General features: G+C 40.3%; 1 protein-coding gene across 1 annotated transcript; it reads left to right on the forward strand.

Annotated features, from left to right (window-relative positions):
* Positions 1 to 11,196: 11,196 nt before the first annotated feature.
* Positions 11,197 to 21,554, forward strand: LOC309688733 (cysteine-rich protein 2-like). Its single transcript, XM_082504670.1, has 8 exons — positions 11,197 to 11,499; positions 15,932 to 16,026; positions 17,655 to 17,712; positions 17,802 to 17,933; positions 18,704 to 18,772; positions 18,920 to 19,014; positions 20,261 to 20,318; positions 20,905 to 21,554. The coding sequence occupies exons 1-8, from the start codon at positions 11,238 to 11,240 to the stop codon at positions 20,967 to 20,969; spliced, it is 834 nt and encodes a 277-aa protein (XP_082360796.1). The 5' UTR covers positions 11,197 to 11,237; the 3' UTR covers positions 20,970 to 21,554.
* The last annotated feature ends 402 nt before the right edge of the window (positions 21,555 to 21,956 follow it).

Below are 21,956 nucleotides of genomic sequence, written 5' to 3' on the forward strand. Positions count from 1 at the left end.
TGGTAAAAGTTCTTGTTCATGAATCCAATATTGAGCCAAATAACACCGTCAGGGATACAGGGAGCATTATTGGCAAGGTTAACTGCAGGACCATTCCACTCACTTGTGTTTCTAGGGTGAGAGTCATTTACTTGAATGAGATCTGTTCGTACAGCCGAGAGGGAAGCACCCGTGTCGAGGGTAGCATCCACAGATGAAGCATTGAAGTTCACTTTCGTTCTTAGTGGGGTATTCCAGTGGACTTGTGAAAAATTGTCTTCCAAGTGTCCAAGACTGTGTCCACCCTGTAGTGAATCGGGCGTGTGAGGCTCCGTTAGTAACTGGGGGAAGGTTGGCCTCTGTGAAATGTCCTCCCCCCCTGTAGTTTCCCGACTGCCTGTATTGTGGCTGGGATGTGGTGCTGCTTAATTCCACCTTTTCATGGCCAGGGTCAGAGGGGCCAGGTGCCGGCAATGGCTGGACTGGGCCATGCCTAGCGGTGTTCGAGGCTCGTTGTGGCAAATGAGGTTGGGTGTTACAGTTTGGGCAGGTGCGTGTGGTGAACCCTGGCTGAGAGCATTTGAGGCAGTAAGGTTCAGGCTTATAGTTGTCTTTGCTACATAAAGCAGGCTGTGGTCTTTGTGGTCCAAGCACTGAGTGAAGCTCATGAGCACGTAGCAGCAGGTCCATTACAGAAGTGACATTAGCGCCATACAGGGCAACTCTGTATTTTTCAAGAGCATGTTTACTAATTAGGTCGATTCTGTCTTTTTCAGGTGGAGGACTCTTCAGTTTGTCAAACTCACTCAACATGTGGGCAACAAAGGTTGGGAGTGGTTCGTCCTGAGCCTGAACACGATCTAAAATTCCTCTCAGGATGCGTTCTTGGTTGTCGGAGGGCAGAAAAACTGTCTTAAACAGTTGACAGAATTGAGCCCATGATGTGATGTGGGAGCTCAATGCCTTGAACCATTTCCTGGGCTCTTTTGCAAGAAAGTGTGGCAGTTCGTTTAGCAATTGCCCATCGGTTAGGTTCAATGAGGCTTTGTATGTGCCAACTGCATTTAACCAGTCCTCAGGTTGCAGTTTGCCGTCCCCAGCATACACAGGAGGCTCCAGTTTTGCGTGATGTAAAGCTGCCGCAATCACTCTGGAAGTGCTGCTGAGCTCAAGTGAGTGAGATGGGAGAAAAGAATTTGTAGGTTGAAATGGGTTGCTGGGCAGGAACGGATTGGTACTGTTGGTGGGTTCAGTTTTGTCTCTCGCAGAAACATGAGGTGTCGATGTGGCCATTGGGAAAACAGGAGACTGTGGGACTGCAGGAGGGGGAGAGCTCCCCATTGTGAGTTGGTCCCACTGCCTTAGTAAACTCTGCTGTATGTTCAGTGAGTCACGTAAACAATCACTAAGCTTATTCACCTCAGTTCTTAACTCCACCACTTGTTGGCTAAGGCTAGGAGTCACATTTTCAACTATCTGGCACATAGGTAACGAGGTAAGTTCCATGTCTGAGTCAGAGTCGTCTGGGCAGTGTGCCATTGTGATTTCAAAAAAATTAAGCCGCTCCAGGGCACAGTGTAGTTATTGATATAGTAGTAAAAGAGTCAGATCAGACTAGAAAGACAAAAATGCAGAGATTAATTTTAAATCGTTTCGTTATACTGAGCCGAAGACCAGCACCAACGGTTGTAGTCGGCCAAGTTCTCACTTACATGTGCTACAGTCAGTCTCAGCAGAGGGAAAGGGGAATGGAAAGCCAGCAGAAATGTTCATGTCCAGGCTCTCCACAGAAGAATTAATCCTTAGAAGACGAAACCAACAGCACGTCCAAATAACAAATCCACGGAGTCCATTCGCGTCGCGGAGTCAGCTTCTCTCTTTTTCTTTCTCCCAAGCAGAGCAGCGGCACACCGCGGTATCCAGAAATTAGTCGGGTCCCACCTGAGCTGAGGCTGCGGCCATGGCTGGAGAAAACGTCCGAGCGTCCGCAAAACTTGGGGGATTTCCGAGACAGTTCACGTGCTAGAAGAGAAGAATCCTCGGCGGGATGCAAAAATCGTCTGAAGTCCAAGGGGAAAAAGTTCGGGCGCCAGTTGTAACGTGCGGTGGAGATGAAGCCAGCCGCGGAGGTGTGCAGGTGGATAGCGAATGAGCAACAGCTTCTGACTTTCCAAAAAGTACTCATTTATTTACAATATCAAAAATAAGTGCTACCTCTACCACACATTACTGAAGAGCACACTAGTCCGCGTACACACGGGAGCATCCATTACAGGAGGAGTGCGAAGAAGAACAAAAAGGGGGTGACACCAGTCGTGAGACAGGAGGCGCCGCCATGTGGTGATACACTGCATTACGATAGCAACTGTTACAAGGGGAGGACATCCTCCTCTTCTTAGCTGGCTCCATTCTCTCCTGACTTTCTCTCCTCACTCTCATAAACCTCCAAACTGTCTCCAAACTCTCACTAACCGCAACTCTCCATCAAACACCCACATTTTGAATGAAGTCTGAGGGGTTTGTATCGCTGTCATAGCTCGCGGCAAAGTTCGAACCACTTCATGAACCAGTCACATGGTACAGCCGGGCAGCGAGGCTTCAGACGTCATCATTTTCAGCTCCTCCCATAAATGAAGCAAGCCTCGATACACGCATCGCGGAAACGCCCCCTCCATTACTCGACACACGCTCCGAAGCCTCGATACAGAACGTCACATCACTATTGTATCTACTCCTGTTCAATAAATACTCACCTGCACCAGAGCTGCCGCATTTATGGAAACAGAATATGGAAACAAGTTTGTTTCTGTCGATATTAAACTATTCATAATGAGGCACTTGAGACAATTGATGTTTGTTTTTCTTTACTTAAAATTTTATTTTTGAGGTTCATGTTGGGATTCTCTTCAACTCTCTGTGAATGGTACTCATGGCTATTGATCAGTGGGTTTTGGTCAGTGGTTGTTGATCAATGGTCATGAGAATTTGCATAATTAAGATTAAGGAACTGACCTCCCAGCCCATTGTTGTCATGGTCCCCGTGTCTGCCCGGCTGACTCAGGTTGGCTACATATGTTTCTTGTTTACATGTACCTCTCTCACGCTTGCCGTGTCTTGCTAGGGCAAAGCTCATTGCGGGCTCCTGCCCCTGGCCCTCGCACCTGAAGTTAATCACACACCTGTGGCTCATCACCTAAACTCATCCACTACTTAAGGCAGTGGCTGGAAACATCTCGTCGCTGGACTATTGAGTAACCTCGGTAGTAAGCTCCGGAGTACTAGTCTCTTGTTGCCTTTTTGTATCGCTGACCCTTTGGATTAATCACTTGTTGTCTGTAAACAGGAATTCCGTTTCCCTGGAACCCTTGGTGTGCGGGCTGCTGGTGTGCTGTGTTTTTTGTGAAGTCCCTCGTGTGTGAAGAGCTCCTTTCCCGGATTTCCCTGTGCCCTGGATTTCCCCCGCCCTCTCACTTGTATATATTTGCACCTGGTGTTGTATAGTAATAAACGGAACTGTATTCTAGCTGCCTTGTCTGCACTTGAGTCCATCCCACTTCGTGACAATTGTTCCTTCAGTGGGCTGGTTTCAGTCACTATGCAAATTTACTGTTTATAAGATTTGGGGAAACCTGCAGTCAGCTGAGACTGAAGAAGTCACTTGGATGAGTGAAGAAACGTTTCTCCCACAAAACGCTACGTCCAGATGAGCAGAATCAAGTTTTGGAGATTTACTTTCCTGCATGATTGAGAATGCATCAAGACCTGTTATCAACCATTTCATAACAACAGAAATATGTTTATATGTTCAAAAAGGGGGACCTAGTGCTAGAGCAGCTTTCATCAGAGTGTTAACACTCAATTTCTTGGCAATTTCTGACAAGAAATGCACTCTAGAAATTGACAGCCACATTAGGGCCATCTTATATCTTCACTAGTAACTTAACATCTCCAACTTTGTCTTACGTCATTTACCAGACCACTGCAAATGTTTGTGTTTAACCCTAAATTGTGATACATTAAATGGATTATTTCAACTAATTCAACAAATGTTGGAAACAGAAGCAAAGTGACACCTCCTTACTCATGCAACACAGATATATCTTTAGATGAAATTTCAGACATGTGTCATTAGAGTAGAGACTGAACCCACATAGCAAAATTGGTATGGCCCATTGATGACCCTTTGGTGGCCCAGACCTGGTTTGCCAGATGTGGCCCACACATGGGCCAGCACAAGGCCAGTTGCAGACACACTGGTGGTCTTGTGCTGGTCCATGTGTGGGCTCTGGCCCCAGATGTCAGCCTAATGTGTACCTTACTCAAGCCATGAAATAACAACATGTGCCGGAACATAACTGTGCAAAAGCACCATGACAAAACTCTGTTCAGACACTGAATGGACTGATTCTTATATAGGACTTTTCTACTCTCCCAGATTACTCAAAGTACCATATGCCACACTCACCCAATTACACACTTTCTACAAACCGAGTGCTTCCTAACTACATTCATACACATTCACACTCTTCACATGCAGACTGGAGGAGCCAGGGATCGAATCACTTACCTTCCAATCAGTAGGGGACCTGCTCTACTTCCTGAGCTACAACCACCCAGTCTTAACTGTAAGTAAACCCTCACTAGGTTTTGGATAAAGTGTACACTCACAAACCTGTCAAACCTGCGTTTGAAACGCTGGCTGCAATATTTGTTGCAATACTATATGTTCCCATGTTCCTATGTTCCTAAAATAGGAACATAGGAACATAAATAGTGCCATCATTGCCAGACCTGGCCCATATCTGGTTAACATACACCCTACCATCACACCAGTCAGCCAGAAGTGCCAGCTTTATTAGCACTTTTAATTCTTATCCCTACTTTTATTTTTTCATGTCTATTTAAGTGCTATTTATGACACTATGTTTGCACTGAAGCACCGCAGCAATTTCCTAATGTTGTAAACCTGCTCAACATTTGGCAATAAACCCCTTTCTGATTCTGATTCTGATTGATGCCGGATCCAGGGAAGACCTGTTTTCTATGAGCCTGGGCCACATAAACCAAACCATAATCGGGCCAGATATTGCATGCCATCACATAAACAGTGCCATCTACGCCAGGCCTGGCCTATATCTGGATGACGTACCGCTTACCATGCCAGAAGTCAGCCAGCAGTGCCGGCTTGACACCAGATATGGGCCAGACCTGTCTGCTATGTGGGAAAGAGAGAATGCACTATCATCACATTCCGGTGAATCCAGTGTATTTATTTCTTTATATATTTTTCCATTTAATGATTTTGAAAATTACACGTAATGGTAAATGGCCTGTATTTATATAGCGCTTTACTAGTCCCTAAGGACCCCAAAGCGCTCTACATATCCAGTCATCCACCCATTCACACACTGGTGATGGCAAGCTACATTGTAGCCGCAGCCGCCCTGGGGCGCACTGACAGAGGCGAGGCTGCCGGACACTGGCGCCACCGGGCCCTCTGACCACCACCAGTAGGCAACGGGTGAAGTGTCTTGCCCAAGGACACAACAACCGAGACTGTCCAAGCCGGGGCTCGAACCGGCAACCTTCCGATTACAAGGCGAACTCCCAACTCTTGAGCCACGATCGCCCGTAATGAGAGATACAGCACACATTATTTTAAAATTTCAACCAAATATGAGACACAAACTGGTAAAAACTTAATTAATTTGCTGGTAAAATATCTCTTTCATTTTTGACAACAGCAGCATCTGGGAAACAGTCTTTTTTCACTGTTTAGAGATGGTGATGAAGACTCTTTGCAGCGTGATGATTGCTCAGCATAACTGCAACAGTATTATATGGCTCTTCACTGAGTTTAGAAATAGTACCACTCTTTGGACATGGGCAGACTGACAAAGGAGCTGAAACTAAATCAGACAGACAGTGTGTTAAAGCAAACTGTGGTCTGGTTACAAAGAAGGTTACACATCAAGATGTTTGTCAGGACAACTACAGACAGTTCATGTCAGGAAGACAACAAGAAACAGACTCCCATGTACATCTTTCTATTGTTTACATCTTAATGTTGTCACCTCAAAATCAAACATGAAAAGTCTACTTTAAATGTGCAGCTAATAAACTTTAAAATTTGAAAAAGAATAAATAAAATAAAAATTAAGAGCTTAAATATACAATACAATCTGATAACAATACAGCTGCTGCAGAAAAATCAGCAGTGTCACTGTGCATAAGAAGAAAAGTACTGTACAGTAGTTTACTCCTAAAAACACTGTATGGCTAAAACTAGAAAATACCTGTGGCAAGTGTAGCTTATGTGAAGCCAGGAAGGAAATCTATGAAAAATGCAGAGATTTTAAGTCAACAGAATTCTTGGTATTACAGCTCTATCATTAAGACAAGGGGGGATCTGAGGAATTACAATTGTTATTGCATAAACTTAATTTTTAGATGTGCATATGACAGCTGTGGTAGTGTTTAAGAGTGTGAGAGTAAAGAATATTTAAAAAAAAATACAATTCAAATGTAGACTTTATGAAAATTTGATGAAAGGTAAGTACAAATGGGTGTATTGTTTTAGAATGATATATTAATTACTTGCTCTGTTTGTGTTTTCTTTTCCAATGCTGCCTGTCTTTTTGTACATGAACACTGAATGTTCTTGAATAAAAATATCTATTTTGGACTTGTTCCCAGTTTTCTGTGCCCTGCGTCTGGGTCCTCACCCCTGTGAAACTGCTAAAAATACTTCAGAAAATGAAATGAGAGAGTCAATGCCTGCTTCAGAACCTTGTTTGGTAAATATTAAAACACAATTACAGTCAATGAGACTTGATTCGATCCTTCAGTTTTACAACACTCCACAGTCACAGACATTTCAAGCATTCAAACTGTCATCTTTATAATCAAAACATCTAAATAAGAGCAGAACAACTCAGAGTTCAACCTCAGGGCAGCTCTAGAGGAACAGATGGACTTCAGTGTCTCGCTCAAGGGAGCAGGAGTGAGAGTTATTTCAGCAGGGTAAAGCATCATTTACCTAAATGTCCAAATGTCTCACTTAAATTAAAATCTACTTTTCTCACTGTTAGACCAATGCAGTTACATCTGTTAAAGCAAGGAAGTCAAATATAATTAAATTATTGAGATATTCTCAAAATTAAGAAAGAATCTGATCACAGTTTTCTATCCATTTCCTGTCCTGTTAGTGTTTGGGATTTTTTTGTTTGTTTGTTTTCTAGTATAATTTATGGTATTCTGGGGTATGTCACACTAGTAAAGCATCCACTTCTTGAGAGAATTGTTCTGTATATGCTTACAAATGCAACATTCAGCACTTGAAATTAAAAATACTTGTGTGTCTCAATTTATGTTTATAGAACGGACAATATACATACACTACAAAAAACCCAAGAAAATCACATCTAATTTTTTTTTTTTGACAAATAATGTCTACCTGAATCCTTGGAATGATGGGAAATACAAGATTTTAAGGCAGTTTCACCACTGATCTCAAAGTTGTGGCGCGAGCAAATAACAACTTTCTGTGTCAAGCTGATTCGACTTGCATGTCAAAAAGCTCTACTGTAACTGCAATTTGGCCCTACTCTCTTCAAATCACAGTGTGCATACTGTGTCAAAAGCTGTGGATGAAGTCGTGTTTCACATTTTGATCACTGATAAAAAGGTGTCACAGGTTTTCACTGGATGCACCTGTAGATGAAGGAGGAAATTAATAGGAAACTCGAGATTTTGATTTAACAGCTCCATCATCCTTTTTTTTTGTTTGTTTGTTTTACAGATCTCGTCAAAGAAGCAGATCCAATGTGAACTATATCTGTTTCCTCCAGAATATTATCCAGAGTATTTGGATGATCTATCTTTAAAGTCATGTTGCTATTGCAGAATGTGTTTTTCATTGTTTCATAGCAACACTTGCACCAGTGGTTACTGTGTTTTGTGTTTATGTTAACAGAGAGCTGCAAAAGTAAATTCAAATAGTGTCCCGTGAGAAATAACACAAATGCTCATCTTAAATTTACTTTCCTCCATAAAAGTAACAAAGTGTCACTGACTGGTGATTTAACCCAGTATTCCTGTATCATAACTTTTAGTTTCTTTTTCTGGACCCCCTTATATAACACAATTGTAGAGTAACACATTCTAAAAATCTCTGTTTCTATCACTTAGTTAAACAAATTGTAGTCCTTTTATTTTTAACAACGTAACAGCAATTAGCTACAAGCTAATTCTTTCTTGTTTTTCTTTTCTTTCTGTATTGTGCTGTATTATTCTCTTCTTGGTGTTATTTTTGCTCAATTAAATTACCTGAACTGGACCTTGCTTTTAATATTTAAACATTAAGCAAAATCATCATCCTTTAAAAGCCAAATGAAGCCACGAGGGCTAACAGTGATGCACAGCTGCCTATTTTTTTGTTGGCAAGTAGTTGCAGACTATTAGTGTAGTTATATTAATAAAATACTGTTGTACTTATTAATGTGTTTATTCCTTGCCCATATTGCACTTGGCAAGCTGAACAACTTGAGCAAGGGTCCAAACAGAGTCAGGAGTCCCACACTTTTAAAATAAATTATATCTCCTAAAAACAATCAGGTTGTCCTTGTGTAGCTTTCATACACATGAAATGCAATATGAGAGCCTTTTAGGTTGATCAGAGACAGAAGCCGCTTCAGAGCTGAGCCTCTGCTTCACCAATGACATATAGTTAATGTGGATATCTGTGCCAAAGGTTTCAGACAGACGCCATCCGTAGGTGTTTATTTTAAGATTAGTGCATTCCCAGGCCCCATTTGGCTCAAGACCAAATGTACTAACCACAGACAAAAAAAACCTGCTACTGTTTCCATCTTTGCTAAAGTTTATGTGTGTTTACACTACGTGTCTGCCAAGGAGACTTAATAAAAAAAGTTTTACTGATGCAGTTTTCTGGTTGAATATTCTCTGCTCACTGTCTCCTAATGCTTTATTCATTTTATGTGGGTTTCAGTAAACTGAATTAAAAAACTTGGATGGGTGGGTTCAGGTGGTGAATGGCTGGGACTGGTTAGCCACCACCATTTTGTCCGTCTGTATCTGGAAGTCCCACAGGATCTTAGCTCGGTCATTCTCCATCACCCTTCGGGGCATCTCCCATTTTGACCTCGGGACTTCCCGGTTATACTCGGCACAGATGTTCCTGTACACTATGCCGGCCACTTGATTATGGCGTTCCATGTATGCCTTGCCTGCTAGCATCTTGCACCCTGCTGTTATGTGCTGGATTGTCTCTGGAGCATCTTTACACAGCCTGCACCTGGGGTCTTGCCTGGTGTGATAGACCCCAGCCTCTATGGATCTTGTGCTCAGAGCTTGTTCCTGTGCTGCCATGATTAGTGCCTCTGTGCTGTCTTTCAGTCCAGCTTTGTCCAGCCACTGGTAGGATTTCTGGATATCAGCCACCTCCTCTATCTGCCGGTGGTACATACCGTGCAGGGGCCTGTCCTTCCATGATGGTTCCTTGCCTTCCTCCTCTTTCTTGGGTTTCTGCTGCCTGAGGTATTCACTGAGCACTCGGTCAGTTGGGGCCATCTTCCCAATGTATTCTTGGATGTTCGTTGTCTCATCCTGGACTGTGGTGCTGACACTCACCAGTCCCCGGCCCCCTTCCTTCCGCTTAGCGTACAGCCTCAGGGTGCTGGACTTGGGGTGAAACCCTCCATGCATGGTAAGGAGCTTTCTTGTCTTGATGTCAGTGGCTTCTATCTCCTCCTTTGGCCAGCCTATTACCCCAGCAGGGCACCTGATCACGGGCAGGGCATAGGTGTTGATAGCCCGGATCTTGTTCTTACCGTTCAGCTGACTCCTCAGGACTTGCCTGACCCTCTGCAGGTACTTGGTGGTTGCAGCTTTCCTAGCGGCCTCTTCATGGTTCCCATTTGCCTGCGGGATCCCCAGGTACTTGTAACTGTCCTCTATGTCTGCAATGTTGCCTTCTGGTAGTTTTATCCCCTCTTTTCTGGCTACCTTCCCTCTCTTTGTTAACATCCGACTACACTTCAGAATTTTATATATATATATATATATATATATATATATATATATGTATATATATATATTCAGCTGGAGCTTTCTTCCTGTTAAAAGATAGTTTTTCTTTCCCAAGTTCTTGCTCATAGAGGGGTGTTATGTGACGACTGTTGTGAATGGCACTACGTAAATTAAAGTGATCTTTTATGCTGCATTTATTTTAAACAGCATTGAAGGATAGCTATTTCACTTTTCCCTCTAACTGCAAATTATTATTAGTTACGTTTGAACTCAAAGATGTAACATCAATGTGCAACACCTGGGTTAGTTGATCTTGAGATAACTTAAATATTGAGACTATTGATGGCACTCTAGTGCAGATGGAAAATATCAAACGCCTGTCAGCAGCTGGTTTGTTTAGTAGAACTAAGAGAAAGATACAACTACACTGTCAATGACTTACCAAGCATTTAAAGAAATATCATCCTATTACATTTTTTCTGTATACACTGTGTTTTTATTACTGTTTCTGTTTTATTTTTGGTTATGTTGCATAGTGTTCCATATCTTCATAATAATATGTTGTGTCATTTTGAGACATTTAATATTCTAAATTTGCCACTTTGTGAGGACAATTTTCATATCCTGGTGATTTCTCTGAATTTTTTGCCCTTTTCTGTCTAAAATAGTCAAATAATTTAGTGTTGACATTTTATTCTTAACCCCACGTAAAAGTCGTTTGTCTGTCAGCTCCCTGGTATCTCTGGGCCAAGAATGCGGAGTAATATACTTGGGAGCTGCGGAGCATCACTTAACATTCCCTGTGCAGAGCTATGCTGTGTAACCTAACAACCACACAGGGGAAACAAACAGAACTAAAAGGCGACACTGATTAATGCAGAAGAGCTAACTTTGCTAGGATATCAGATTAACCAGATTTCCAAACCAGAGGCTGGCACAGCAATGTATATATGTGCATATGGGTTTACAATAATTAATGGAGTAGAACGTGTGCAATAAAAACTTTCTTTAATGCTCTCTTGGTTTTTAAAAGTGTAACTAGAGCCTTGGGCTGATGCTGGTACTATATTGAGAAATTTGAGTGGCAGCAGTGCATTCAGCAGATGTTCTCTGGAAATGATGATAATGTAAAAAGCAATGTGATAATTTGGCCGAGGCTTTTTTTTTTTTTTTTTGAAAAAGCTTTTACAGGATATGCAGAGGCATAAATGTACATTTTTGTCTGGTGGGTTGCGAGCTGCATGATGTCACCCCGAGGGCGGAGTTATACAATTGAAAGAGAAGAAGCAGAGGGTGGATGTGAGGCGCAGTCTCATCACAGTCACCGCCGCCGTCAGCATCATCTGAGGTGTGTCTGCGCCGCCGGAGCTGCAGACAGACAGAAAGGACCAACAGAAAAAGATCCTGTTCCTCTCTTTACACCGACCATGGCGTCAAAATGTCCAAAATGCGAGAAAACGGTGTATTTCGGTGAGTGAGCAGCCGCTGCAGAGGCCGCCCAGCATCATGATTCTAACAGATGCGATGACCGCTGGGTGGGAGTGTTATAGTCAACCGGGCGGTGGTTATAATATGAAAGACTGACAGTGCAGTATTCTTTAAATCGACTTTTACTTATAATCGATAACGTGTTTTCTCGGATACAACATAATGAGAATTTGCGGATACATCACTGATTTTAGAGCTCTACAGAAGATTTCCACCCATTGATCAAAATGGGCATTGTTTTGTTATAAATAGGCTTATCGAGTCTCCCACACACAGAGAGACATAACTATTTAAGACACTCATTCATCCTGTTGGATGATTTTTATTTTTATTATGTGTTAGGTGGAAACAATGATTAGAATCGTGAATTTTACACAATAAATAATTCATTTACACATATGAATTATTTATTGGTAGTACATTAAAAATGCATTCACACTAAATCACTCATTATTTCCTTTACCATTTGCACAGAACAAAGAGATTTTTAACTGGAATCCTTTGAGGTTTTGTGTGATGTTATCTTGTGGGCAAACTAACTAATAGAGTCTGTCTTTATATTCATCGATCACATTCTTGCATCCTTTTTATTGGACCACACATTTACCGTGTTGTCTATCTTTGTTGGGGTAATAACAGCTGATCAGTCAAGCCAGTATTAGTCAAACTAATTATATACAAGTGTCACAACATAATCTCCACATCAGTGATATTTATATTTACAGTGTGAAAATGTTACTGTCGTGTCACTGAGTCAAAGTACTTTAAAATATACAGTATGAATATTATTTGTCTTTATACAGTGGCATATAAAGACAAAGTGACAGAGGATGCCTTATACAGTGGCATCCTCTGTCACTGTATGGGGCATAATTTCACCCACGTAAAGGCATGTAAATTTATTTATTTATCTATTTTAACCTGTCAAATTTGATTTAAAGCTTGAAAGTCTTTTACAGAATATATCAAAATAAGCATGTAACTACATTACAATACAAAACTCTGGGTCCTAAAAGCAGTCCAACAGAATGTCAGAGAAATTCACAGCTGAGTACCACGGACACGTTGCCAGATTGGATGTGAAATCAAAGTGACAGTTTTTCTCTAAAACTGATCCAAAAATTCCCCAGATGGTGAATCTCAGAGTCCAACAGACAACTGGTGAATATCGACACAACCCATATCAGGCAGTGATGGGTTCACTATCTTTGGATAAGATTACAGGGAGCCATTAACAGACCTGTAGTCATAGCCTCAGCTGTGTTTTCTGACAGCTTGTGAAAAATCCTTTTTATGTTGGCTTTTAGAAGCAGGTAGGATGAGTTTAAGCGTGTTAATCCCTGGTTACTGGATACTATATTCACTTGATAGTAAACAATACTGTCAAATAGGGTGAGGTACTATGATACTAAGGAGTTAATTTAACATCTATTTTTAGCTTCTTCTTTTTTCCATTTTGGTGCAATGCCATATGGCATGGTAAATAATTGATTGATTTGCCAATTCGTTTTATGGATCAATATTCTTTTTGTTCTTTCCCCTTCCCCATTTCTCTGGAAAACAACAGCAAAACCACACCCTGCAGGCTCAGTCAAACTGCTGCTCTCTCTCTCTCTCTTTTGAAACTCTGCAGGAAATTAGAAGCTTTAAAAAAAAACGAGGTTCTGGCAAAAATGTATTCCTCCTAGAAGTGGATACTGTTGTTTTGCAGGGGATTTTATTACAGTAGAGATAGTTTAGCCTTTAGGATTTCTGGATGCAAAGTTCTCGATAGCCATAAAGAAGATGATGCTCGAGACACGGAGTCTATAATGTGATTTTTAAATAATAAACTGAGCTAATGTGATTTCTTCAGTAAATTCAGTTCCTTGAGTAAGAACCCAGAAGAAAACCAATGTTATGCTGTGCAGACTGGAGCCCTTCACCATCCAGGCATATTTCTGTGTGTCGGTGGGACTTACTGTCAGATATCACACTGACAGGGAGGCCAGGCATTGAGTCTAAACAGGAAGTGTCATGTTGTATCAGTCTCAGGGTATCAGCTGAGATATTTTGGGAGGAGGACAAACAGATAAGCAACTGTCAGTGAATTTCTCGCTCCCTCTGTCCATCCTCCTGTCTTTTAGACAAAAAAGTCTCTGTGACTGAAACTGCGGGTCTTAAAAAGGGGGTTATGATGTTTTTCTTTTGACTGAACAGAGTAATATTTGTTTTCCCTCTTGACTCACACTGTATGTATTTTTCCCTTGCAGTCACATAAATAACTGGGTAGAAAAAAAAACAGTTCAGTCATGACCGCTGTAGTCCACAGAAGACAGCTCTTTCCATCTATGATAATTTGGTGGTACAGTGTGGTACAGCTCTGTCCTACCATAATGTGCAGAAATTAAAAGTTGGTGGTGGAAAGAGCAACAGCAAGACCCCCTGTACAGAGCAGAGCAGGTATCACATGACCATGGATAATACCTTAATAAGGAGCAGCATGAACGGGAAGAGCATGGGTGGAAGTGGGTTGCAAAGTGACTTGGACAACAGAGTAATTTGAACACACTGTACTATGTGTTATGTTTGCAGCAGGTGTCATTAACTTGCACTCTAGTTTCTGTGATTTCCAACTTGTATTTGTGTCCATTATGCTAAAAGGGATTGCATTCATTTCCAATTCAGTATTTTCATTAAAGGGCTCAATCAAAGTGGCTGTGCTGGATTCAAAGTTGAAAATGATTGTTAACTATCTTATTCTTGGCCTCGGTGAAGTCCTTCACTCCATCCTCCATGTGAAACAAGTTGTTTTAGTTCTTCTCTCTTTATGCCAACTGAGTGGTGTTAGACATGTCACACATATATGTGTGAAAGTTACTGCAGTTTTTGCTTTGTGTGTATGAGTTCCACCTTCGTTAAACACAGTTTTAATGTTAAAGGACTAGTTGGTTGTCAGTTTTGTGGGTTTTTGATATGGTATATATTCACTACTCTGTGGTTTTAAGCATTAAGACTGGAAACAGAGGAAAACCTCCAAAAGTCCCTGCTGTGCTAACATTATCCAAAGATCATCCATTATCCAGACAGGAAAGAGATCAGTTGTTTGATCGACCTCGCCAAATTTTAAAAAAGGTATTTTTTAAGACTTCACATTTAGATTTACCTTCAGATTAAGGTAACTTTAGTATGTGAAGGGATGGAAGAACAGACAGTAGCTCTATTAAAAAAAAGGAATAAATAAGAAAAATGGAAATGTCTGAGTCACCACACTGCCCTTTAGAAAGCAGTGGAAAGAATGTGCTTCAGGCTGATATGAACTCATAAGTGCCCATTAAATGTCGTCTGTCACTTCGACCGTCACTCGGCTGTTATAATTCAGAATACATTAGTGCTTATGTTGTGTATTCAGGTTGTGTCAGAAAATATAATTGCTACTGTACTTCACATGCTGACACACACCCCCACAAAAACCTTAATAACAGTGCATATCATTTCTTCCAAAGGTTGCTGGACCCATATGTGAAGGTTGATTTCATGGCAAAAATAGCTACTTTTTGTATCAAAATAACCTTTTTTTTTTTTAGGACAAAATGTTTCTTTTTCTCATAGAAAAGATGGGTTCTGTTCAAAGCAGCAGCAAAAGGATCCTGCCTGTGGAGGAGTGTTCGCACTGGTGCACAAATAAAGCACAAAAAGAAAGAGAAAAAAAAACGTTTTCCCCTTTCTCTGCATTCAGTGGCAACGCTCTTTTCTAAGCACTAAAGCACTGACCCATAGAGGATGGCTCTTTCTCAACAGTCACTGCATTTATTTTGTAAAAGTATGACTCAGACTTCATTGAGTGCACTTATAATCAGATTTTATTAACATATTCCCTCTGTCAAGAGTGCCATGTGATTGGTACTGTATGATTTGTTAGTTTGTTTATTAGTTTTCAGGATTACTCAAAAGGTTATACACAGATTTGAATTCAAACTTTACCAGAGTTATAAACTGATCCAACTTAAAAGTAAGTAATATTTGTTAGTGTGTTAGTGGGGGCAGAACTGTAGTGCCGCGGTCAGAGCTTCACACCAAGAAGGTCCTGGGTTTGAATCCAGCCTTCTGAGTAGAGATTGCATATTTCTTTTCCTTTGTGGGTCTTCTGGTTGCAGTGGGTTCTTCCCAAAATTCAAATAATCTAAATTGTTTATAGCGTCCCCGCCCACTCACACACACACACACACACACACACTACCAATGAATTATTGCAAACTAGTCCAGATATCGTTTTGGATCCAAAGACTTATATATGCATGCTGTGACAAACTTATGACTTCATTAACTTCATTATATTATAAGAAATTCCAGGACTAAGTCCATTTATTTTATGTTTCATAAACCAAAAGCACGATATAACATCAAACGATCTTTGTCTCTTCCTGTCCCACAGCGGAGAAAGTGTCATCTTTAGGGAAAGACTGGCACAAGTTCTGTCTAAAATGTGAGCGCTGCAACAAAACTCTGAATCCGGGAGGCCATGCTGAGGTAACAGGATGTGAAGAGTGTATATGCTTCATTTTCCTTAAGCAGTTATGATTTGTTTTTGTTTTATGAAGTGCAAATATTTCATGTTCAAAGGTTATGTTGGTAGGCTACATTGCATCAACATAATAAACCGTGACTGCGAACAATAATGTCCCATGCACTCTGAGGCTGTAAGCTGTTTGAGATGAGCCTGGTTTGATGGTAAAATACAGACTTTTTGAAATCAACCAAAAAACCTGATCATTTAACATCAGCAGAAAGTAGCTGGATTTTTTGGACAGTTACTGTGCTGTCTTTGAAAACACGTATGTACTGTGCAGGAAAGTCAGTACCTGTGTATCTTCAGTGCGTCACTCCTCCGAGAAACCTGGAAGCGCCTGTACTTTACTAAGGAGTTTAACATTGTCTGACATTGTTGTAGAGAACCATAAACCAGAAGGCGTAAATCTCAGAGACAACAGGGTTTCACACATCTTAGTGCTTTGATGAGATGGCAGTTTCAACTGTTGATTAAAGAAAATAGACTTGAATCGTGGTTATGTGCATGTAGTGCAAGTTATATGAAAATGAGTATGCTTAGCCTAATCATGTTTAAATAAGCTCGAAGATTTGTACTCTGTGTCCCCCTTTAATCATTGTTATAATGCATTTATATTCACATATGACAGCTCATCATCATTCACAATGCATGATGTTCTTCAGTCTGTTCAGAACAAACTCGGTACAAAATTAGCTGTACATAAAATTAACAGCTCAGCAGCCTGTTATTTAAAACTCATCAGACTTATCAGATTAAACTGTTTGTGGCTCTTGCTGTGTTTTAATTAGATTTTAAGAAGGAAGGGATGTACTGAAAATCACAGATGAGCTGACAATGGTATTCATTGTACGCTGCTAAAATGCATTGATTTAGTCAGTGAGAGCAACTTTATTGTCCATTATCTCCGTATTTTCTTCACAGTGCTTCATTTTGGCCTTTATTGTTCAAGTTCAAGTTCAAGGTTCTTTATTTGTCACATGCATAGTTATACAAGTATAACACACAGTGAAATGTAGTCTTCAGTTTTTTTGGTCTTGTCATGTGAACCACTTTGACATGCATATTTGCTTGAAAGGTTCAATTGAGTTTAGCTGAAAAACACATCCTGTGTGAATGTACATTCCTGGGATGACTGAAAAAACTCCACAGAGTATTTATATAAACGATGACAGTGTCTAGATGACAAGGAGCATTACTTTTACTGAATCAGTGAGGCTTATTTTATGTCTAAAAACAAAAGTGAGATAAGGGCTTTTATTACCATAAAAATAAATGGTTAGACAAATTCAAATGCCTTCAAATGCAGTCCAAGTTTGGAGGATTATGTGAATCCACACAGACTGAAAACAACAGTTTATATAACTGCCGTTTTTTTTTTCTTTTTTCCGTCTGGTTCATAATATTAACAGTTACAGGTATAGCTTCAGTCCATTTGTATCTGCTTGATTTTTTTTTTTTATTAGTATTTAAGGTCAACTGGAATCACAATTTCCCCGAGGGAACCTCCCCAGGGGTTAATAAAGTTCTATTCTATTCTATGTGTTAAGAAATGGATGTTTCCTCTGTCTGTCCCCTTTACACTGTGCAGCATGATGGAAAGCCTTATTGCCACAAGCCATGCTACGCCACCCTCTTTGGACCAAAAGGTGGGGTTTCTCCCTGATGTGCAAATACAGACGATGAACACAGATTCATAAAACTTAGATTTATGAATTCTACCATTTGATGTTTTTAGGTGTAAACATCGGTGGAGCTGGATCCTACGTGTACGACAATCCTGTCAACGAAGCCCCTGCAGCCGTTTCCTTGGAAACAAACGCCAAACCAGAGGAGGAGAAAAAAGCCCCCGCACGGGGACCAGTGAAGGGTGAGAAATATGTGGAGCAGAAATAGAAAAACTGTCATATGGAAGGAGGAGAAACTCAGTGCCTCTGTGGCAGGATACAGTTTAATTCAGGTTTGGAACAGCAAACTAAAGAACACAAAAGGAATAAATGAGCCCCAGATATGTTTTAGGGAAAGTGAGAATTAATGGAGAAAACTAAGGACAGAAATATGAAGAATCAAAGCTAAAGTAAAAATATCAATTAGTGCCGTAATCCTACAGCAAAGTAATGCATTTACGGGCACTGACATGAATTCATTTTCGTTTTCATTTATTTAATTTTACATGTTTTATTATTATTATTGTGACATTTTTAAACATTTTATGTTTTCCTGTGTATTTTCCCAGACATATTTATTTCTGTAGCCATTATTATTATTTTTATTTTGATGGTCTACACGCATGTGTCTTTAATTATCTTTTTGATGGTTTGTTCAGAAAGTGGTGCAGTCCATGTTCCTGTTGGTGCAAAGGTGCTGATCTCACTACAGCAGATTGATCATTACATCTCAAACTAGAGAACTGAGGCAATCTCTAATGCTGCAAAAACTGGCAGGATTAAATTACCTTACTTCATACCTATAATTATTTAAAACAATATTGTTTTCAGTTAGTTTCTAGGCTTCTGGCTTTACGGTACAACTAAAATGATGTAAACCACAAATTCTATCTAATGGCGTTTATTTAAATCACTAAATATCTGATGTAGTTACTATTAAGTTTTTTTGTTTAATTCATTGTAACTTTTGCAGCTGCAAGCTTCTCATCTTTCTCTGGAGGCCCCAACATCTGCCCCAGATGCAACAAGACAGTGTATTTTGGTGAGCAGAATGCTGTTTCATATTTAAATTCTGCGACAAGCATGTATTTGTCCTACATTTCTACATAAGCATTGGAAACTGTCTGTTTTAGTCCTCTGCTCGGTGTAATGACTGTCTCTACCATGGTCCGTGTTTCTGTCTGTGCAGCTGAGAAGGTGTCATCTCTCGGGAAGAACTGGCACCGGCCTTGTCTGCGCTGTGAGAGATGCAATAAGACTCTGGCACCGGGCAGCCATGCAGAGGTGAGAGATGAGTCAGTTTGCAAAGCTGGAAATCAGAGTATTAGTAAAAATGTTAGTGTTTTTGATTAGATACACAGACAGTTACTCTAGTCATATTCAAAATGTATTCGTTTAATCAAGAAAGATCTCAGAGTGTGAAATCGTTGAACACAATTGTAATTTTCACAGAGATACACAACATCTTCGTCTTTTCTCTGTCATACAGTCATGTATTGTGTTTTCTTTACTGACTTAGATTATGTCACAAGATAGAAAAGGACACATTATCACAAGCTCCAGCTACACATTATGATAAATCTCTGATCTCCATTTTTCAATTTATTATTATGCCAAAAATGTTTAGTGAGTTTCTCTTTTTTTTCAGGTTGTTTTTATGGCTCCAGATTATTTTAATTGTACTAACTTAACATCAGTGCTAGTGATGGCATTTTGCTGTTTTAAAATGCACACAATGAGACTGTAATTATATGTGTGTAACTGTGGGTCTAGTCAAGGCGTCATCATGGGTGAAAGACAGAGTCAGTTCCTAGATGTTCTACAGGTAGATTGTCAAAAATACACATATAGTATTTGAGTCACATAAGAAAATGTTTTAGTTAATTCAGCCAAAGAATCAATAAACTTCTAACATGGTGAGACATCAGTGTCTGTCTGTTCACCGACAGTTCACAAGAGTCACAAAATGATCCCCTAATGGCTTTACACCCAAAGCATTCTGAGGGTTAAGATCCCATTTGTCGTTTTATAATCAGTAAACGTGAGCCGTGATGGCTCATGAACCGGATGAGCCACTACATCACTGACATTCATCTTCATGTAATCATCTTTAATTTGTATAGCTGTAATTCAAAGGATTTAGTCTGTCAGGCTAAAGTAAAGGTGAGGTGTAACATCTCTGTGGCCACATCCCCATCCAGTTATTGTGCCCCAGACACGAGTTAAAAATAAGCTGAGCCTGTCTAGTGTTAAAATTCAATCCAGCCATCACATGATGAGATGTTGCTGAGGTGTAAAATGTGTTTGTTGCTGAATTTGATTGATGTCAGTTAATAGAAGCTGTTTATATTTAGCATATTGTGTTCTGGGGTTTTCAGCTGGTAGAAAAAAGAGAAAGCAGATAAATGTTGTAGTTGTTTCTATCTCATGTACACTGAATGTTGCTGAGAGTTAAGGTAGAATGAAACACTAAGTGAAAACATTTTCAAATATGGAAGAATTGAGAGGAATGGTTTTCTCTGTGTTTCAGCATGATGGGCAGCCTTACTGCCACAAACCATGCTATGCTGTACTGTTTGGACCAAAAGGTATGTAATCTGAGTATGGGAGGGGGGGACTGGGCTGCGAGGAAGGCTGGTGCTGGACTGTTTTTTAAAACAATGGCTCAAACCACTGTGTCCCACAAAAATCTGTAAAATATGTTAATTTAGTGACATAAATACATCTGAGGCAGTCGTATTAGTCAGCTTTCAGGGTAGAAATAAATACTCACTGTTTTATGACCTTGAAGGATCAGATTCAATGTGACCTATAATACCAATATCTATGTCGATGTGAAATGTATATGAAGAGAAAAAAAACTGTGTGAGGATTTAAAAAGTCTAGTAAATACTATAATTGACATGGACAGCTAGTTAGTCTTTATTATTTAGTCTACAAGGCTGGAAAACTTTGGAAAATCTTAAGCTGTGTCTGTGTTATCATACTCCAGCTCCATGTTATTATAGCAAAGAAGGATACAATTATATGGAGTCGATGTTTGTATTTTTCAGGAACCAATCCCAAAACCTTTGCAAAGTGAACCATAACCAGCCAAATGGTTATTTCGTGTTAATGTATGTTTTTTGAGTGAACAGACCCTTTAAATTTAAACGTCTGGTCTACCCTTCTCAGGCGTAAACACCGGAGGTGTCGGCAGCTACATCTACGACGATCCTGAAGCTGAAGCGCAGTCTTGAGCTCTGAAGCTGCTTCCAGCACGCAGACAGAGAAACGCCACCAGGACCCTCTGTGTCTCTATGATTTGCCTTCAGTGGTCATTGTGACAAATGATATGTACTACACTCACAGGGATGGAAACTTAGATGTTTATGTTGTATTTGTATATTGTTTATATATCTATTTTTTGTACCGAAACAGGCCTTTAATATGTCCTCCCATGTGACTTTCAGATTTGCCTTTGAGTTTCTTGGTTCTCTTTGCCAAATAATTATTAGCCTGTTACTATAGTGAATGAAGGCTCCTGTATTCTTTTCACTCTGGATTAGTAGATTTTTGACTTTTGTGCACTTAAAACATGTACTGTATGAAAACAAACAAACAAACAAAAAAAAGTACCAGCCCTCCAGTTTATAGTCAGTGTTTTTTGAACAAGTTTGTCTTGGTTCTATAAATACGAATGATAGCGTAGTGAAGATATACATTTTACAAAGGAGTGCATTTTAACGAATGCCATTAAGGTGATTTTGAGGGTTGCTGCAAACAAGAAATGATCTGCTGTTCTTCACATTTTATACAGTAAAAGTGTGTGATAGCAAACCTGAGTTCATTGTTACTGTGTTTCTGTTCGCAGCAAATATGGTGGTTGGGGCCTGTGTGAGTTTCAGATTTTATGGAAACCCACACAGCTCACAGTGGGAAGCCAACTGCAGACCCCTGTACTGGCATGAGAGGCAGGACAGATGGGCACCAGAGGGGCAACACATAGTGCGGGCTGCCCACACTAAGCAGAAAGGAGTCCACAGTACCGCTATGCAGTGTACTCACAGTATGCCCACGCTCTAGGTCTGGGCTGCCATACTGGGGACCATCCTTGGCCTCACAGTGTAAGGCCCACCTGTGCTCCCTGGTACATTACAACCAGCAAATGGTATGAAGTCTGAAAAAAAAACCCACTACTTTCTGCTGCTCTCTTGTTGCACCACATATTTCATTTTTACATGGAT

The sequence above is a fragment of the Aulonocara stuartgranti genome, assembly GCF_965226115.1.
Source record: "Aulonocara stuartgranti genome assembly, chromosome: 15".
Lineage (NCBI taxonomy): Eukaryota > Metazoa > Chordata > Actinopteri > Cichliformes > Cichlidae > Aulonocara > Aulonocara stuartgranti.